The sequence below is a fragment of the Oxyura jamaicensis genome, chromosome 3 (assembly GCF_011077185.1).
Source record: "Oxyura jamaicensis isolate SHBP4307 breed ruddy duck chromosome 3, BPBGC_Ojam_1.0, whole genome shotgun sequence".
Taxonomy (NCBI): Eukaryota; Metazoa; Chordata; class Aves; order Anseriformes; family Anatidae; genus Oxyura; species Oxyura jamaicensis.
The window spans coordinates 23,914,181-23,932,471 of NC_048895.1; the positions used below are offsets into that span (position 1 = coordinate 23,914,181).

At 35.4% G+C, this 18,291-nt stretch overlaps 1 protein-coding gene across 6 annotated transcripts in view; it reads right to left on the reverse strand.

The window, feature by feature from the left end:
* Positions 1–3,232: 3,232 nt before the first annotated feature.
* EPRS1 (glutamyl-prolyl-tRNA synthetase 1) overlaps positions 3,233–18,291 on the reverse strand; it is a 38,658-nt gene continuing 23,599 nt past the window's right edge. For 4 of the 6 annotated variants that reach the window (XM_035320609.1, XM_035320607.1, XM_035320608.1 and 1 more), the window contains 15 exons: positions 17,362–17,610; positions 16,344–16,574; positions 15,781–16,046; positions 14,451–14,502; positions 13,450–13,659; positions 13,226–13,298; positions 12,631–12,710; positions 12,178–12,279; positions 11,379–11,534; positions 11,062–11,259; positions 10,531–10,704; positions 8,352–8,512; positions 7,081–7,159; positions 3,878–3,942; positions 3,233–3,601 (listed from right to left, as the gene is read on the reverse strand). In XM_035320609.1, the coding sequence (XP_035176500.1) occupies positions 3,451–3,601; positions 3,878–3,942; positions 7,081–7,159; positions 8,352–8,512; positions 10,531–10,704; positions 11,062–11,259; positions 11,379–11,534; positions 12,178–12,279; positions 12,631–12,710; positions 13,226–13,298; positions 13,450–13,659; positions 14,451–14,502; positions 15,781–16,046; positions 16,344–16,574; positions 17,362–17,610 (2,247 nt within the window). In that variant the 3' untranslated portion in view covers positions 3,233–3,450. The remainder of the gene's footprint in view (positions 3,602–3,877; positions 3,943–7,080; positions 7,160–8,351; positions 8,513–10,530; positions 10,705–11,061; positions 11,260–11,378; positions 11,535–12,177; positions 12,280–12,630; positions 12,711–13,225; positions 13,299–13,449; positions 13,660–14,450; positions 14,503–15,780; positions 16,047–16,343; positions 16,575–17,361; positions 17,611–18,291) is intronic. The other 2 variants (XM_035320612.1, XM_035320610.1) reach the window with 1 other exon arrangement.

Consider the following 18,291-nt stretch of genomic DNA (forward strand, 5'->3'; position numbering starts at 1 on the left):
ATTTCTGGAAAAGAGTGAAAAGAACCTGAAGCAGAGCCTCTTCTTTTCAATCACTGCAATGACTGCTGAACTCGAGTGTATGCCTTGCTGTTTTAGCACACTCTCAAATCCCAGTGTTTAAGGAAATCTGTCCGCTAACCACATACTGGGCAGTATAGATAAGAACAGGTGCCTTCCTTGAAAAGTTTATGATCCAGCTTTTGTTTGGAAAGTTCATCTGTGTAGATACATACACACAGTTAGTTACAAGATAAAACGGAAGGAAATGGCATGCAGCACCACCATAGAGAGATAAGATAGTAATACTGATAACCTGAACTGACCAACTGTCCTTGCTGGCCTTAGACTTATGAAGTTGAATTAACTTAAGGTCAAAAACTCAAACACTCATACCCTATTTTCATTTATTTTTTGCTCACCAGGATTCAACAGCCAAAATATTTATGTTTAAAGTTCAGCATGCTAGAAGCACTGCCTGCCAACAGATGTAATTTTTAACATGTGGTCACTTGTTTACCTAAACAGTGCAGCTTCAACTCCTGAGGTTGGTTTTGTTCCCTCTCTGTTTTCAGAATACCAGTAACACCTTTACAGGGAACTGGTATAGCCAATAACAACATTGAAACTGGTACATGTCCTTCTTCCTCTTCTTCCTCTCCCACCTGTACTACTATTTTATTCCATCTATTTTTTTTCTTCCTTTTCGCATGAAAGTGATGTTCAGCAAAATTATTTTATCTGAACTACATAGCACGAAAAGTGAGAATTGTAAAACAATTATTCTCCTTTCAATGAGAATAGGCCAAGTTCAAACTTCAGAGCTCTCAAAAGTCCTACCTTATACAAGGTTCAAATTAGCAAAACATGAGCTCAAGCATTACCTTTTCAGCAGAGCTAAAGCACTCGAGTGTGCTCAATTTTGTCAATAGAGAGCAGCACTATCACTGTATCCCACCTTACTAAGTTTAACCCAAACTTATCAACCCCAAGAACAAAGAACACTATCTGCCATTCTATTATAAACACAAAGTAGTATTAGTTAATCAACCACATTATGTTATTTTGATTCATTTACTTAGTTTCTAATAGATAATTTACTAAGAGATAAAGTTCTCTATACTGGTAAAATCAAGAGTATGGATGTTTCTATTTGCAGACAGCTCAGTTTGTGCTTTTAGTGGAAGGATACCTGAGACAGAAGCATCTCTGTCAGACAGGCGTTAGCTTCTCCTCTGTGGAAGGAGAAATCCACAGGTGACTCAATCACCTTCAGGTACTTCAAGTCCTGCTATGACAGGAAGAAACATGCTAGGGAGCAGGAAGGGAAGCTCTGGCTTCAAACCCATTACGGATTGAGAGCACCTCAGTTCTAAGAACAGCGTTGTCAACATGTTTACTCATGAATTTAATCAAGTCAACTGGTTGAAGGTTGGCTGTTTGTTCAAACTGATAAGGTTGCAGTATTTGAGACTGTATTTAGTTTTGCCTTTTCTTTGTTCTGTGCTGTTAGCAGCTTAAACATCTAATTTTTAAAATACCAGTTGTAGTGTGTTGATGGGAGCTGAAACTGCTTATCAGTTCTTAACAACCTGTTTTGCTCTGTCAGAAACTCTTGGCACTCTCCGGTCACTTATGCCTGAGGACACCGAAGCTGCAGGTTACTGCCTTTCCTCCTCCCTGAGCACCCAGCATATATGATAATGTAAGTAGTAGGCAATAGCTCTTAGAACTAGATTGATTTACCCATTATTAGAGTCTGGGAGAACAGCACTCCAGTCCTACTACTAAAACTTATCCTCAAAATACAGTTCCAGTCCATGTTAGAGGCAGGATACCAGGACAGAAAGACCTTAGGGCCACTCTTCTGTTACATCAGCTGTGAAAGAAAGGAACGCATAGACTGATGTATCATTCCCTAAGTCCTTTGCTAAATACCACCCCGAGACTTTGTCTATATAGTGAGAAAAAACAAAAAAAAGAGATAGATGATGATTTTAAGATGCAACCACAGCAAATCCTTTAGTACTAATCATCGTCAGAGAATTTCCAAGTGTTCAAGCATTCTTAGCAAGGTGGCCTGAAGTATTTAATCATTTTTACAATTTTCTCTTAAAACCTGGGGTTCTACCACAAGTGATAATAAGCTGTACAAGCCACTGGTTCAATTTCATATTCAGTATTTTAACAATACTGTGAAGGCTGGCCACATGAATCTACAAAAGCAAACATTTTGCATGCTTTTGAAAAGCTGAGAAGTATGAAGACCTGCACTGTCAGTCTCATATACGCTTAAGACTTTTGGACTGTTGGTACAAAAATTGGATTTTGGAAATACTCAGAACAGGGAGACATGTAGTATTGATCTAGGAAGAGTCTGGGGAGGATCTTAGTGGTCTTATTTTTTTAATTGCTAAGTTTTCACTCAACTCTTCAGGACAGGGGGGTTAGGTAACCTTCCATTATGCAGCAAAAACAAGAATGAGGAACAAGCTAAGGATGCACAATTCAAAAGTTACTCTTTTGTGCTATTTATATTGCCAAGACTTTCTTCTTTAAGCCAATCTTATGCTAGAAATGAAAGTTTTTTTTTCCTCTTCAAATCATTTCATACCTCTGCAACACCCAACCTTCTCTGCTAAAACTACACATAGTAAGTGAAGGAAAAGAAAAGGGACTTTAAGGAACATGACATAGATATAACCACAGTCTAAAATCTTTAGCAATGAAAATGCCTTCCTAGAATTGCCTATGCATTACTCATAGCAGTATCGCTGTGAGACAGCTATAAATGCCAGTTTATAAGATAACAGAAACAGAGCTTTGCAAAATATCTGCAATGTCATTCACCTACATCTAGGTAACAAGGTAGCATTTATTTTAAGATAGCCTTTCAAATGTGTTTCGGGATGGGGTGGATATATTATTTGAAACACCTGGCTCAAGAGGCAGTTTCCAAAAATGGTAGAATTTACCTTGCCTAAAAGTTAACAGCAAGTCTGTATTGAAAATTGAAAAAATTACAAGCTTTGAAGGCAAAATTAAAAGCAGTCATTTTATGTGTAAATTTTATGTAGGAACACTAAACTGGAGTGTTTATGATGTTCTCTCCAATCTTTCAGACATTTTCTCAGAGAGTACAAGAAAATATGCACCAAAAAAAAAAAAAAGAGACATGAGCAAGGTATATTCCATCCTTCCCATTCAGCAACATAGAAAAAACAACCAAAGCATATTACAGCTCACGATACATGTTTATTATTAGAGGTGTTTACAGAAAAATCTGCGAATTACTGCTAGTCTAAGACTGACAATTGGGGGTGTTTATGGTTTATGGCTTTGTTTTTTGAATCATCTAAAAAGTCACAAAACTGATTAAGTTTGGGGTCTATTTCAGTCTTATTAAAAAAAGTTCAATTCACAGATAAAGGAGGAGGTGCTTTCAATAGCAGTTTAATAACTACGACCAAATAGGGTGTAAAACTTGGCAGGGTTTTTGCCGCAGACACATTTTGCCCCACTCTGTAGTTCACGGAGAGGCTGAAAAGGTATGCAGAGACTTTTTGCTCCCATGGAGGGGGCGCCAGGCTCAAGATCTTGATCCCTGAAATAAAAGCATAATCATAAGTAAAAACCTTTATTTAAAAACGAAGATACAATAAAGTGTATTATATATAAAATCTCAAAAACACACTAATTAGTCTGAAACTTTCAAATCTAAGGGTGTAAGTATACTGTATTACACAGGACAGCAAGAGTCAAGACTGTACATGAGTGTTACATGAGTATTACACCCGCAGGCATCTTACTTGCCTGTTTTACATTCAGAACATTTTAATTTTGATCTTGGTAGATCCTCTCCAGTTTGGTTATATTTTACCTGGCAGTGGTCTTCTTTATCCAATCCTCACACTCAATTTCCCCACAGAAAGGGATTTGTACAATCTGAAATGAAAGGGAGAAGGGGTGGAAAAAATGAGCTATGCATCTAAAAAAAAAAAACACTTCTCCTTGTCTCCTAAACTTTACGATATGATATGTACTACTCAAAGTAGAAACATTTCTGACTGCTACAATTAAATTTTAATATCAATTTCTCATCAGAGTAATACATAAACATAATCACCCCTCCACAGTGTGGCATGGAAAAACCTACGCAAACCCAACGCCGCACTTAAATCAAGTCAGGGTGGTGGTTTTGTTTTATTTTTCCCCATGTCTTCTATCCGTGGAAAGCATAAATACTATTTTCTATTGGAAATACTCTGTTTTTCGGGAAAAGTTTATATTTTCCAAACTGCAGAAAAAAATCTTTGCTTACATGGTGCAAGATAATGCCTTCCTCATTTTAATTCCAGTAATATGAATTTTCACATTTTCTGAACTAGACAGATGTACAAATTTAAAGATAAAACAGAGCTGACTAGAGCACACATTTGCTTGTACAAAAAAGTGGTCCATATTTTCCTGCTGTTTTGAACGTTAGCTGAAAAAAATGAGAAAGCTGAGACGACCTCATACAGTCCACTCGGTATTATTGTCAGCAAGTGTAACAAGTCTCTTTTCTCAAGTTTTGTACTCTATTGTTTTTTCATTTTTAATGCATTTTCAGTGAAATTTGAATCCAGTACTAAAAATTAAGACTACTGGTAAAATAAACACCCACACACACCCATTTGAGCACTCATGTAGTGCTAATAGTTGAGGACAATATAGCTACTAAATTCCGCTTGCACAGGCATTTTCATTCTATCAATACTGTTAATAAGGTTTACTGATCTGTGGTTTTCTTCCACCAAATTTACATCCTTAGTGCAGAATTCCCAATTTGCCTTGAATTGGAGCACACCTTTATGAAGCTTCACTTTCTTGCAGTGAAAAAAGGAACCATTACCACTCTAATTTTGCTCACATTAATATTTTGTTAGTTAAAGTTTAAATACACACACAATTATTCTTGCAGCTTCAACTAAACTTTGCATGCACACAGAAGTGGCCCATATTTTTAAAGAGTTAATAGCTTGCATTTCAATTACAGTGAGGGAAACAGTAACAGGAATTAGGCAGGAATTCAGCTTACAAATATTCTTCTTAAACCACAGCCAGTGCTAACAGTTTAATTTAAAGGAATTACAGAATACACATGGCATAAAATATCTATACAACATACAATGGTAGATAGTAACTCTTAAAATGACAAACTTCAGTCTTCTCAATTAACTTAAAAATGTAAAAATATGTGTTCGTATTTCCAAGTTTAATATATTAAACTATATTCAAGTTCTAATGTAATATAAATAGTAAAATTCTCTTGGCACTCTCTAGAATCTAGCTGCACATGAAACTGAGTATTGGATGTTGAAGACCAGGCATTTTACACATTGGCAGACAATATAATTTGAGAATTCTGCAGTAGAAGAAAAAGATGATATACCTACAGCAATCATGAAAATTAAAAGGTAACAATTTATGAACATGTACAAATATACAATTAACTCCACATTGTATTCTTCCTCTTGGAATGAACTTGACTCTCCATTTCCGCTGATTTTTACATAAAAGCTTATTCTTTCCTTGACTGTTTCTTTGTCTTTAAGACTAGTATAGTTTAAAGGGGTGCTTATTTTGGAAGCATATCTTGAAGTCACATGTAGTATTTATTATTCAGAGAACAGTAGTACTATTTGAACACCTATATGGAGTAGAATTATTTGTTAAGCAAAGGCTAAAGATTTTTATGTTAAAATCTACCACCAGAATCATGAGATGCTTTAGAGAGAGCTGCTCTAAGGAAACAATACTTCATAGTCAGCAGGAAGAACCCCAAACCATTTCAAAACAGAATATTTTACACTTCTATTTAGTTTTGTAAAGGAAAATAAGACAATACTGCTACTTCAGCACCTATGCACAAGAACATCTAAAATATCCATATCCTCAACTTCATAAAACATGCTAAATCAGTCCCTTCTCTGACATTCACAATCATTCCTTCAAAACTAGCTATAGATCAGATTCAAGTGCAATAGAAACAAGAAAAAGAGTGTGATCAAAAGTCAAGGCTAACCTATAAAAATATTTTTGAAGACAACAAGAGTAACTGAGTTCTTGATATTCTAGCACTTTCCATCAGAAATTCTGAAATTTTCAGACTAGAACTAATTGGTATACAAAAACAAAAGAAAAAAAAACTAATCTGTCTCTCTATAAAATGCACACCCGTAATCATTGATCCTGAGGATTCTACTACTTGAATACATTCATCTAAATATATGAAGAATTTCACAGGCCGAGAGCCGGTGACAGAATTTCAGGGTTAATGGGAATGGATCTCTGAAAAAGAATAAGAGGCTCAAATCTCTGGTGAAGATTTAATCACTCACCTAAGTTTCAAATGCTTTGCCAGAACTTTAAGTTTTTCACAGATCTCTAGTATGTCTATAAAGATAGATCAGACGAACTCAATCATCCACCATTATGGGTTATTCTTATTATCAACCTAAGGAGGGTTCTGATTCCCAGCAATTCTCAATGAACTCAATGGCTTCTACTCAGGTCATAAAGGCAAATCTTCTCTGACGTAAGTAGCATGTACTTTAGACTCTAACTTGGATGCTATCACAGGATTTGACAAGTGTTTTTCACTGTTTTTATTAGCACAACGACAGTAGCTTATCTTAATCTGAATAAAATATTTACATTAATCTCTCTGAAAAGCACCTTCTAATAAAAATACAACACTTTAAATGCAAATTATCAAACTGCAGCAACATAATTCACTTCAAGGCACTGTCACCTCTTACATAGCACTAGAATTTTACATCATATTTAATAAATAGAGTATTTTAGCAAAAGAAGAAATAAATAAATTAGCTTGGTAAAGCTAACTTTTCTTTGTGCAAACCTACAGGTGATGCTTCATCTGCTTGTTAGGGGAGAGTCCGTAACAACTACAATAGTATGGATGGATGGATGGATAGATGTATACACCGTCTTTGAAGATTTTAGCCTCTGATTATCTGTAAGGGACAGGAAGCGTGTGAAGGCACTTAGAAGATTTTGGAATGAAGTAAATTCCCTTACCTTTCCTGAATCAAGCTCTTTTTGAAAATCTTCCATATTATTGGCCACCACCATATGACTTTTTAGGTCCTCAGAAGCTCTTAAAAAAAAAAAAAAAAAAAGAAAAAAAATCAGTCAGGGTAGGCTTATTATACACATAACCTCACTGGCTAACTGAACTAAGTTTTCGGAGTTAGCCAAAACAAAAATTACAAGAGAAGCTATATATTAATTTGAATCCTCCTAATCAGATTATGTTTTTCCACCATTCTGTGCTCAAAGAGATAAAATTTTGATTAATTGCTAATGGACAGTGCAGATAGCTGCATATTTTACTATGTTAATTCACAATTGTGCACATCATTTCACCATTGACCAACTGTACACAAACAGATAAATTCTACAGGCAATTGGGTTCGGTTTTGTTTTTAAATTACGTTCTAAATCTGAACAACAAAATGCTTTTTAACTAGGTAAACATATTCTGCCTGTAAACAAACTGATCACCATGGAAGGAATTACAATCCAGCAGTCAAACTCATCTGCCATGGTGTTTGATCAGCCAGTTAGATCTTTCTAAGTGTTTTAGGGAACAAGAATTTGCAGTAACAGACATGCAGGGGATTTGGGATATGCTATAACTGAGGGTGACAGAACACTGGAACAGGCTGCCCAGAGGGGTTGTGGAGTCTCCTTCTCTGGAGACATTCAAAACCCGCTTGGATGAGTTCCTGTGTAAGCTAATTTAGGTGTTCCTGCTCTGGCAGAGAGATTGGACTAGATGATCTTTCAAGGTCCCTTCCAATCCCTATCATCCTGTGATTCTGTGTGAAACAACAGTTTGAAAAGTATTTGATTTCTTATGAAAAAACATTGTATGAAAGTCAAGAGGACATAGGGTCTTACCATACACTTCTGAAAATAGATATTCAACTACTGAAGCTTCTTTGACAACTTTGTATCTTTCAAAATTCCCTACCAAAAGCATCTTTTGGAAATGAATCTCAAATAATACCATCCAATTAACTATTTATGATATATACTTTTTTTTTTATTAATACTTCACAAGAATTCACAGAAGTATTTTTAAATTCAGCTCACAACCTTTAACATTTCACAAGCACTTAAGGAAACTTCTGTCAATGTATGTGAACAAGTTCTGGAGGCAGAATATGAAATATCACAAACAGAAAGATGGGCCAAAACTGTCTTTCTGAGCAGTCTAACCAATAAATTGAGAAATAAAGTACACCTGTGATTAGCATAGCCATTTGTTATATCACTTAATTTACCTGTTATATAGGTTAGCATGAATCTCCTCCAAAATCTGCTTCAGTTTATTTTCTGCCTCATGTTCTGAAAGAGTCAGCTTCTGTCCTGTGTCTCTTCTGACAGCTACAAACTGTTGGCTTTTCATGTCTCGTGGTCCCACTTCAACCCTGACTGGAACACCCTTAATGAAAAAAAAGTGAGAAGTTATAATGAGCGATTCTCAAATGAGTTAATATTCTCCTTTCTTTTGTTTATTTGAAGCACAGTCCTAACATACATTATTTTAAAAAACTTAAGTTTCTTTGAAAGAAATCATCACATATTCTACCACTTTTATTAATTTCTGTCTTTCCCATCCACACTCTTCACTTGTGCATCATACCTTGCTCCAGTCTTGTTTCACTTTCAAATGTATGAATAAGAAATAGCAGAAGTTTTGTTAAACATAGACTTAATATCAGTGTTAATGGTATGGAATATTTCACTACAAACAGATAACTTTTTTATGTAAAGCTTTTATACTTCATAAACTTCAGTGATAAGAACCATCTAATTTCGCATCTCCCTTAAATGGGCAGACAAAAAGATCCCATTTTGCTAGTTAGTCAAGAGTCTACTGAGTTCAATTTATTTGCCTCTACATCCTGATGTCATATTTATATTTAGCATTTCCATCCCATTTTCTACCTGTAACAATTTGCCAGTGAAAGAAAGAATCTTAATAGCCACACAGAAAGACTACATAGGAAAGAGCAATTGAACTACAGCCAGACACTATAAAACAACTAGCAATGACTTGTCTGTCTTTGGAGGTAGCATGAGAAATCTGCTAAGCTGAGAAACAGATAAGGTAAAGTGCTTTCCAGTTCCTTCTTGTACTTATTACTCTAGTATCCTTGTATGTTTTACCCTATTAACTTCCTTATCAGTACTCAGTAAAATGAGTTCACTTTGTCTGCAATTACTTTGAAGATGCAGTTTATGTATTCTACTTGTTCTTATCGTGTCAGAATTTAAGACAAGAAGATGCTTTTTGGGGGGAAACATACAGGTTGAAATTCAGAAAGGGTGAGGGGCAGCAGATAATTTGGAATTAGTGAAGTAGCACATAAGCCATTTGTGAAGTGATAGCTGCAGGAGCCCTGAACAATGCTGGGCTACTACCAGGGCAATAAAGTTTTTCTCTTTGTAAGCTGAATACCCAAAGTGCTTGTCTACCACCAAAGCTCTATGAAAATGGGCATTTATGCCAAGAATACTAATTTATTTATTTTTAAAATTAGCTCTCTTATTTCTCAACATGATTCTAAATGAAGGTATTACGTATGTATTTTGATGACATCTAGCTACAATTCAAATATAAGGAGACATGTTTAAATGGCTTATGCTGAATACTTTAGTAGATTTTATAAAAAGCATCAAGTTTGCCCCCTGCTGCACCTCCTTGGTAAACCTATGTGTTTTTTTTTTAAAAAAAAGCCTCATAACATGGATTCTTGGTATTAGAGCTTCATTTTTAAAAATGTAAGAGGTTAGACGAAAGAAAGAGAACTTGAAAACAACGGCAACTTTTGACAACTCAGGGAGCTTCTATCATCTTACAAGAATTAAGACAAACATATTAATTTCAAATTCCAAACAAAAATATGATCCTGTAACATCACTCACTACATTGTTCAATTTTGATTATCATAGTTTTGTTCTGTTCTGCTATTTTTGTTTTACAAAAGCCTCTTATAGTTGATGAAACAGAGCTGTTTCTTTCAAGTACTATATAAAGACCAACATAATAGTGTTTTAAATCAACAAAATTGCTCCTTTCTTTGTTAGCACTATATAGGTTTATCTCCTCTGTTCCACTACGTGCAAAGAACACACTGTTGTGACCTTGGAGACACTTCGTATTTGCATACATTTTTAAATATGCAGTTGATTTGTAGTAATAATGCCCTTTTCTAAGTACATAAGGTGAAGACTTGGAAGTTCAAAAATTGCTAATAACGTGTTTATCCTAGCAAATAGCATGTCTCAGAAAACACTTTTTCTTCATATATTAATAAAGAGAAACCCTAATAGGGGTGATCACTGATTATAAGGCAGTAATTGTCTATTTAAAGAAAACATCCACCCTCAGAATAAAAGACACACCTACATACCCCACATTTCAGCTTTGAAACACCTTCTGGGAAAAAAAAGTACCTTAAGTTCCCAATGATTAAACTTCCAACCAGGTGAATAGTTGTCTCTTAGATCAGCACGTACACGGATATTAACAGTAAGCAGCCTTTTACGATATTCATTACATTTCTTCAATAAAGCCTCTTTGTCATCTTCAGAAAGGGAATTTGTGATACCACAGGGAATAATTACAACCTGCAATATAACACGACAGGTATTTCACATCATAATAAAATTAGCTCACAGTTATTATATAAGCTTAAAAAATTATTGTGGCCCAGTAATTTATCTCAGAAGTAAAAAATATATTTCCCTTTTCTTCGAAATGACATAGATAAATTATTTTCCATGGATGGACTATTAAAGGAAGCTTGTCCACCGCAAGCACCCTAATGATTTGTATCAAATTTATACAGCGCGTTCTGTAATTAGACAGCTCCTATCCTGTCTTAAACTCTTCCTTGCCTGATAGGAAGAAAAGCTCAAGAATTCCAAGACAGGTAAGGAAAATAAAGGGTATTTGAAGTCATATTACAGATAATTTTGACACACCTGAACACAAGCTACTCGAGGCGGGAGCACCAATCCCATGTTATCTCCATGAATCATTGTCATTACACCAATAGTTCGAGTTGTAATGCCCCAGGAATTCTGATATGCAAACTGTTTTTCTCCTGGTTTCTTGGGATCTTCAAATACAATTTCAAACATCTTTGAGAAGTTCTGTCCTAGGTGATGTGACGTTGCTCCCTGAAATAGTGACACACAAAAAATTCAGCTCAATTGAAAGTTAAGTCTCACTAGTATCAGTTTAAGGCTTCCATCTTACTGTATTTACTGAAAAAAAAAATCTTCTAATAGATAAATACCTGGATAGCTCTTCCACTGGCAGATATAAATGCTTCTACAGTTGTCGTATAATCACCCCCAGCAAATTTCTCCTTTTCTGTCTTCTTTCCTTTCACAACAGGTATTGCTAGGAGATCTTCATACACTTGAGCATACAGATCAAGTATCTGCATCACCTATGATGAACATGCTATTTTAAGAATTATTCAGTATTATGTTTTTCATAAAACATGAAATATATTTATAACCAAAGTATGAGCATCTAAAACCTTTAAAAAAATCAATATTTACTTCAAAACTGTGATAAAAAAATAAGATTTCTTCAACTGCTTTGCATTTTGCCTCATTTTCTACGAATGAAATAGCAACAAATACAAACCATGACAGATAACAAGAGTCATGGCAAAAATGTCAGTCCAGCGGCTATACTGACTTCTACTTTCCATCTACAAGTTTGAATATCTGCTATATAAATAAGGATATACCATGATATTCAATGAAGCATTTGTTTCTGGGCAAAGTATTAAATTTTTTTTACAACTAGCAAGTTAATTCATTATTTAGACTTTCAAGGAAAATTGGCATCCCCTATGAAGATCACACTCTTCCAACTTGTCATACTGTTTGAAATGACTACAGCCTTACACACAAGCTACATCTGATAGAAAACATTTGCTAGCATACTTGACGTTTTCCATGAGGGCTCCCAAAAAAAAGAGAGACCTATTTCCACCAGGATCTAATTAAAAAGATTTGTTTGTGGAGTAAGACAAAAAAAAAAATCTGAAAGCAACAGCACCAGTGCATTTGCTTTTTTACCTCTTCTGCTGCTTCTTCGTATGTTGCAAATGCTGTGTGACCCTCTTGCCAAAGGAACTCACGAGTGCGAAGGAAAGGCTGGGGATGTTTGAATTCCCAACGCTATAAACAAGACATAACAAGAAACAAAATTGTATGCCATGATTAGCACTAAAGTGTGAAATTATTTATTTCAAATAACGTTTATAAATAAAAGTAAATAAAAGCCACCTAAAAGTTCAAAAAATCTGAATAAAGCTAAAAAAGTCAACTATTTACAGATTTGTATTTAGTAACGTAGATATACCTTAGTAATGTAGATTTTATCAAGTGAGAAAACCCGATCACAAACCATGTTCGTACTTCTGCCATTAAATGTGTGCTTAGTATTGTCAAGCCACATCCACACAAAATACTTTCTATACACTGCACTTATGATAGAACAGTTCAGTCAGAAATTATGTACTGACATACCACAACATTGCACCACTGATTAAGCTTGATTGGAAGATCTCTGTGTGACTGCACCCACTTTGCATATGCAGGATACATAACTGTGAAAAGAAAGCAGTTTTGGTTCTCTGCACAATACAGCCACTTCATGCCAAAACCTTTTCTTTGATACACATAAGCTTAACATTCTCTGCTGTGAGAATTATGCTTTTATTTATAGTTCTCTTTCCAACATATTTTTTGTCTTAACACATTTTCACTGAAAAGAACTTTAATTTTATCCTGTCTCTCTAGAAAATAGCTTGTTTGATGTTGTTTTTATGTAAGATATGGATCAATGTAAAATTGATCCAAACCTTAGTATATAAAATATTTAAAAACAAACGAATGAAAAAGTTCCTGGAATGTAAATTTCCAAAAGAAGTCCATTGAAGGGAACTAATAGCATGAGTGACATTTGCTGCAGACAGCAGCAAATTTTAGGAAATATTGTACAGAGTTACAGTAAAAAATTCTAAAAAATGGGTTTCCACTTTTCAAAAGGGACTTTATTTATCAGCTTCACTATATCAGTAACTGTTTTCTTTACAGCCAAACTGAATGACAAGAAGTCTACCTGTTTCACTTGTGGGACGTACAGCAATTGGTTCAGCCAGATCTGTTTTCCCAGATCTTGTGACCCACGCAACCTAAAGGAAAAAAAAATAATTAAAATCAAATTAAAAAAATAATTAGAAATCAAATAAAACAAGTTTGAAGAAAACTTCCTTTCACAGTCAGCTGCACACTAAGTGGTTGAGTTTTCTTGTACTCAGGTTAAAATAATGTTTTGAAGTGTACCTCAGGGGCAAAATCAGCAATATGAGTCTTCTCTTTCTCTAGTGCAGCCTGGGATACAAACATGGGGAAGTAACAGTTCTCCACGCCAAGTTTCTTGATCTCTGCATCAAAGAAGTTCTTGATAGATTCCCAAATAGCATAAGCCCAAGGACGAAGAACGTAGCAGCCACTCACATCATAGTATTCTATCATCTCTGATTTTGTGATCACCTTTCAAAAGAGTTAGATACTGATGTTTCAATTTCATACAGAAAAAACACTCAATAATTCAAGCCTATAGCATGCAACTCAAGTCTCCTATTTAAAAATATTTGTGCTCAAAATTTAGCAAAGATATGTGTTGAGATTGCTTTTGTTACCTCTAAGAGAATGTTAAGCAGGAACATTAAGTTCTATAATAGATCCGAATAATGTAAACACTTAGCTAAAATTGAATTTCATGAATCCAAGCTAAGAGACAGTAGCTAATTTCCATGAACCAAAATACTGCTTTTGCAAGAACTTTCTCTAGCTCACATCAGAAGATTTTTATTCCTTTGGGCTTATCCAAAAATTGTAGTAGTAGCAAGAGATAATTAATAACATTGATATCTATTTACAATCTTTCTTAAGTAATCTAGTCATCTCTTTGCTGCCCTTGTGTGACAACAAACTCCTTCGGTATCAACAGATCATAACTTTTGCCATACATCATCTTGAGACGAAATAAAACTTCCAAGCCTGTGAAATTCCTGTCACTTCACTAAAGCTTTGTGCACTTAATGAAATTCACACACATGAATTATGACAACACACACACACTTTTCTACAGCCTACTTTAATTTATTCAGCTCTTCAGTCTAGGCACTTTTATTTGAGACTATGATAACAACATAAGAGCAAGTACTTCAATATGTATTTGAAAAAACAGCAATACAAGATAATATATAAATCAATATCTGCTTTGTCTTTGTAAGAGAATGAAATAATTCTCTCTCTAATTAAAACTGGTGTGCACTTACCTGAGAGAACCAGTCCGCAAGATTTTCTTCTTTCTTAGCTTCTAGACCCAGCCTATGGTATTAGAAAAGAACCAGATTTTTGCCATTGAGCGTTTAGCAGTGAAATTTATCTTAATCTTTCTCCTTCCCCCGCCCTTTGGTTGGGGTGACGGGACAGGGAACAGAATATTTTAGTTTTATTTCATAATGCCAACTTCTCTCCTTTTTTTTTCTTTTTTTTTCTCTCTCCTTTTTCCTCCTGACAATTCAATATGAATTGGCTGGTATGAATTGCTAGTAGTTCCTCACTGAGATAACAAGTATTTTTGAAACAGCTCAGTTTCTTTTCCAGTGTCTGAACCCTTTTAATCCTCACCCAAGGTTTTATCAAGGAACCTCATAACCAAAAAAAAAAATAAAAAAATAGCCTCACCAATAAGAATGTAAGACTAACCAGACATACACACAAGCTGTTTTACTGTGTATTTTTTAAAATTTCTTACCCAGCCTATGGCTACAGTTTCAATCAACAGATGCAATTTGAGTTATCCAATTAAATATATCAGACACTCTAAGACAGAAAACTGACTCTTTAAAAACAAAATAAAAAATAAAGATAACTAGTAAATCTCCAAGATCCTAAAGAAGGCTAAAGCCCCTCAATTTTAGCCAGCTTCAAACGACAATAGACAAAAGTAAAGCTTCAGTGTATCTGTAAGCAGAGATGTTTTTTTAAGGGTGAAAAATACATTTATCCAGAGTAATTTTTATACAAAATAACCACATCTCTAACATGTAATCTATATATCTGAAACAGGAAACAAATAGTGTTGCATAATATTTGCTGTGAAAAGACCTCTACACTTTCAGCATGGGGGCAGAAGGGATGCACCGCAATCATCAATGGAGAGTTCCACATGCAATAGGAGTGCCAAGCTCTGGGTTGGGCTTACATACTTCTCATGGTACTCACAGTACGTATTTTGGAAACCTTGGTGACATAAAAGCATAAGGCTTCCCCCCCCGGTTTGTAATGAGCAAAATGTAGCAGCACATTTGCAGAAGCAAATAATGAAACAAGTTCCCAATGACAGCTGAGCCGCAATAGAAGACTGTGTGCATTGCCTTATGCTTTCTCCAAGCTAAGCAGGAACTCTCCTCACTAGGATGATGAGGTGCAACAGGCACTAAAACTTCAGTCACTTGCTTTTGCTTCATACCAAATATAAAAATTAATAATTATTTCATAATTGTTCATGCTTTCAAGTGAAACAAGAAACGTATCTAAAATCTGAATAGAGGTAAGCAGTTCTGGTTCTTAGTAAATAGATTAAAGATCATATCTTTTTACCTGGTTTGTTTCTTAGGGCCTTGACCTTCTCCTGATCCACTTGAGGAGAGATCGCTACCACTCTGTCCTTGCAAAGGCTCTTTTTTGGGTCCATCGTTTTGCTTCTGTTGCTTACTCTGCTTTTCTGACTTGTTCTCTTTCTCTTTCTTCTTCTTGTCTTTGTCATCAGCACCACTAGCAGAAACTGGTTTATAGTCAACTCCTGCAAGAGACTTATACTGGGCCTTCAACTGAAGAAGTTCCTTAACAGCTGCATCTATCTTTTCCTTGAAGGACAAAAAAAGAAATTCATACAGAAACCAGGAGTACAGGAGTAAACACTATCAAAAAAGCAAAACAGAGCTATGTTGGGAATTACGGACATCCACATCACATTGTGTTGGGGGAAAATCTCTGCAAAAGTTGATACTTAAATGTTTAAACATTTTAAGGACCGCATCTGACAGGAACAATTTAAAAAGCACATTTCAGATCTCTGAATTCAAATGCTGCCTATTCTGAATGCACATTTCTTATCTAAACACACATATAAAAATTTAGTATTACAGTATTTTATTTTATACCTTTTCTGCTTTTTCTGCTTTCAATTTCCTAACTTCATCTCCTTGAAGAGCTACTTTGTTAAACAGTGCTTTAGCTTCAGGTGTGTCAGGACCACTCTGTGCTGTATTTGATGCTTGGGGCAAAGCACCTTGAGCTGCTGGTGGATGTCCGGGCTTGTAGTCCTGTCCAGTCTTTTCCTTATAGTCAGCTTTTAGAGAAAGAAGGAGTTTTACTGCTTCATCTATTTCATCCTATAGGGAGGATAAATAGCAAGATGTACTAGTGAAAATTAAAGACTGAACTGACAAGAAGCATTGATTTTTAAGCTAAGAAAATAAAATTTCCATCTAGCAATCAACAGAGGGCTTCATAGTTAAGGAAAGACTCAAGTAATAGCACCATGTTGCCCCTAAGCAGCAGAAGTGTGTTTAAGCATTATCACATTGTATGAGAATGTTCCCCCTACCCAACAAGCCAGCTACAACCAGTAATTGCAGCAGAATCTACACTGAAAAACACAATAAACTGTTTTAGAAAAGGACTTAAAAAAATCCACAAGACAAAACAATTCTACGGCATAGAAATATAGAGAAGGAAAGAGCAGCAGCTCCTGAAAACGCATAGGTTTGTCTCCTGCTCCTTTCCAGTTCTCACTGAATGTGCTAAGTTTTGATAAGTCTTGCTGCTGTTGTAGCATGCTAGATACTTTTATCTTCATCTGTTACAAACACAGCAAGAAGTAAAATATATTTAAAATTTCTGCAGGATTGACATCTGGCATGCTTGTCTAGATGTCAGAGGTAAGTCTGACTTTTTACATCAGTAGAATTTAGAAGTTATGTCTTGAAGTTGAGAAAGTATTCAGTATCAGAGTGAACTTGTGTTACATTACCAGATCATGCAAGTTTGATAGCTAAGCTCTGACTAGGATATAAGGGAGTTTATTACACTGTTTGATCATTACTTGGTGAAATATTTCCCCCCAGCGGTAAAATGTGGTAAGAATTGTAACTGATTACTCTCTGTTTACTGTTATACCTTGGAAGCTTTCTCTGCTTTGAGTCTGCGTACCACTTCCCCTTGTTCAGCTACATTATCATAAAGTGCTTTGCCATCCACTAAGCTACAGGGTCCCAAGTTACTGCAGCATACAGAAGATGGAAGTGTAGCAGAAGACACACAAGGAGAAGCTGTAGGTGGATTTCCAGGCTTGTACTCTTGACCTGTCTTTTGTTTATATTCTGCTTTTAAATTTAAAAGAACTTTCACAGCCTCATCTACTTGTTCCTGAAGCAAGAAAGGAAAAAAAGCAGTTGCAGATAAAGACAGAAACAACAAAGATACAACACAACAGCTAAGGTAACATAACCTTTACTAGAGTGAGCACTAACGTAGCTGTTGTAAGACAACTTCCAGAGGTAACATGTTAGAAGCAGCTGTCATTACTGAGTTCTGCAGTAAAACTTTTTAACCAGAATACCTATGAGCTGCGTCATATAGGATTTAAACAGACAGTATATACGTCAGGGCTGATTTCAGTGCCATGAAAGCTCCTCATTTAAGCAGCTTAGTTTCATGCAGTTATAGCAGTGCATAGCTCTGTGCACAGGAGAATGGGAGCAAATTCTCAGACTCTGAACGAAGAATGGGTTCCCTTGACACTATCAAATTACCACCAAATTCATAATTGCCATTCTAGCCTTCAACTTACAGACCTTTTTACAAGTTACTGCCTATATTCTCCTTCACTTAGCTTGTACCACTAAAAAACAAAAACCAAAAAACATGTTTATTTTTTTTCAGGCTCTCCATGCACTACCACAGAACTTGTGACATCAGCCATATCAGCTTAAGAGAATTCAAGAAAGCATTTTATGGAATTTTAAAATATTTGCTTAGATTTTGTTCCCCAAGTTTCACAAAACCTGTCATTAGGTTTTAATCTAAACCGAAAATATTTTTCCACTC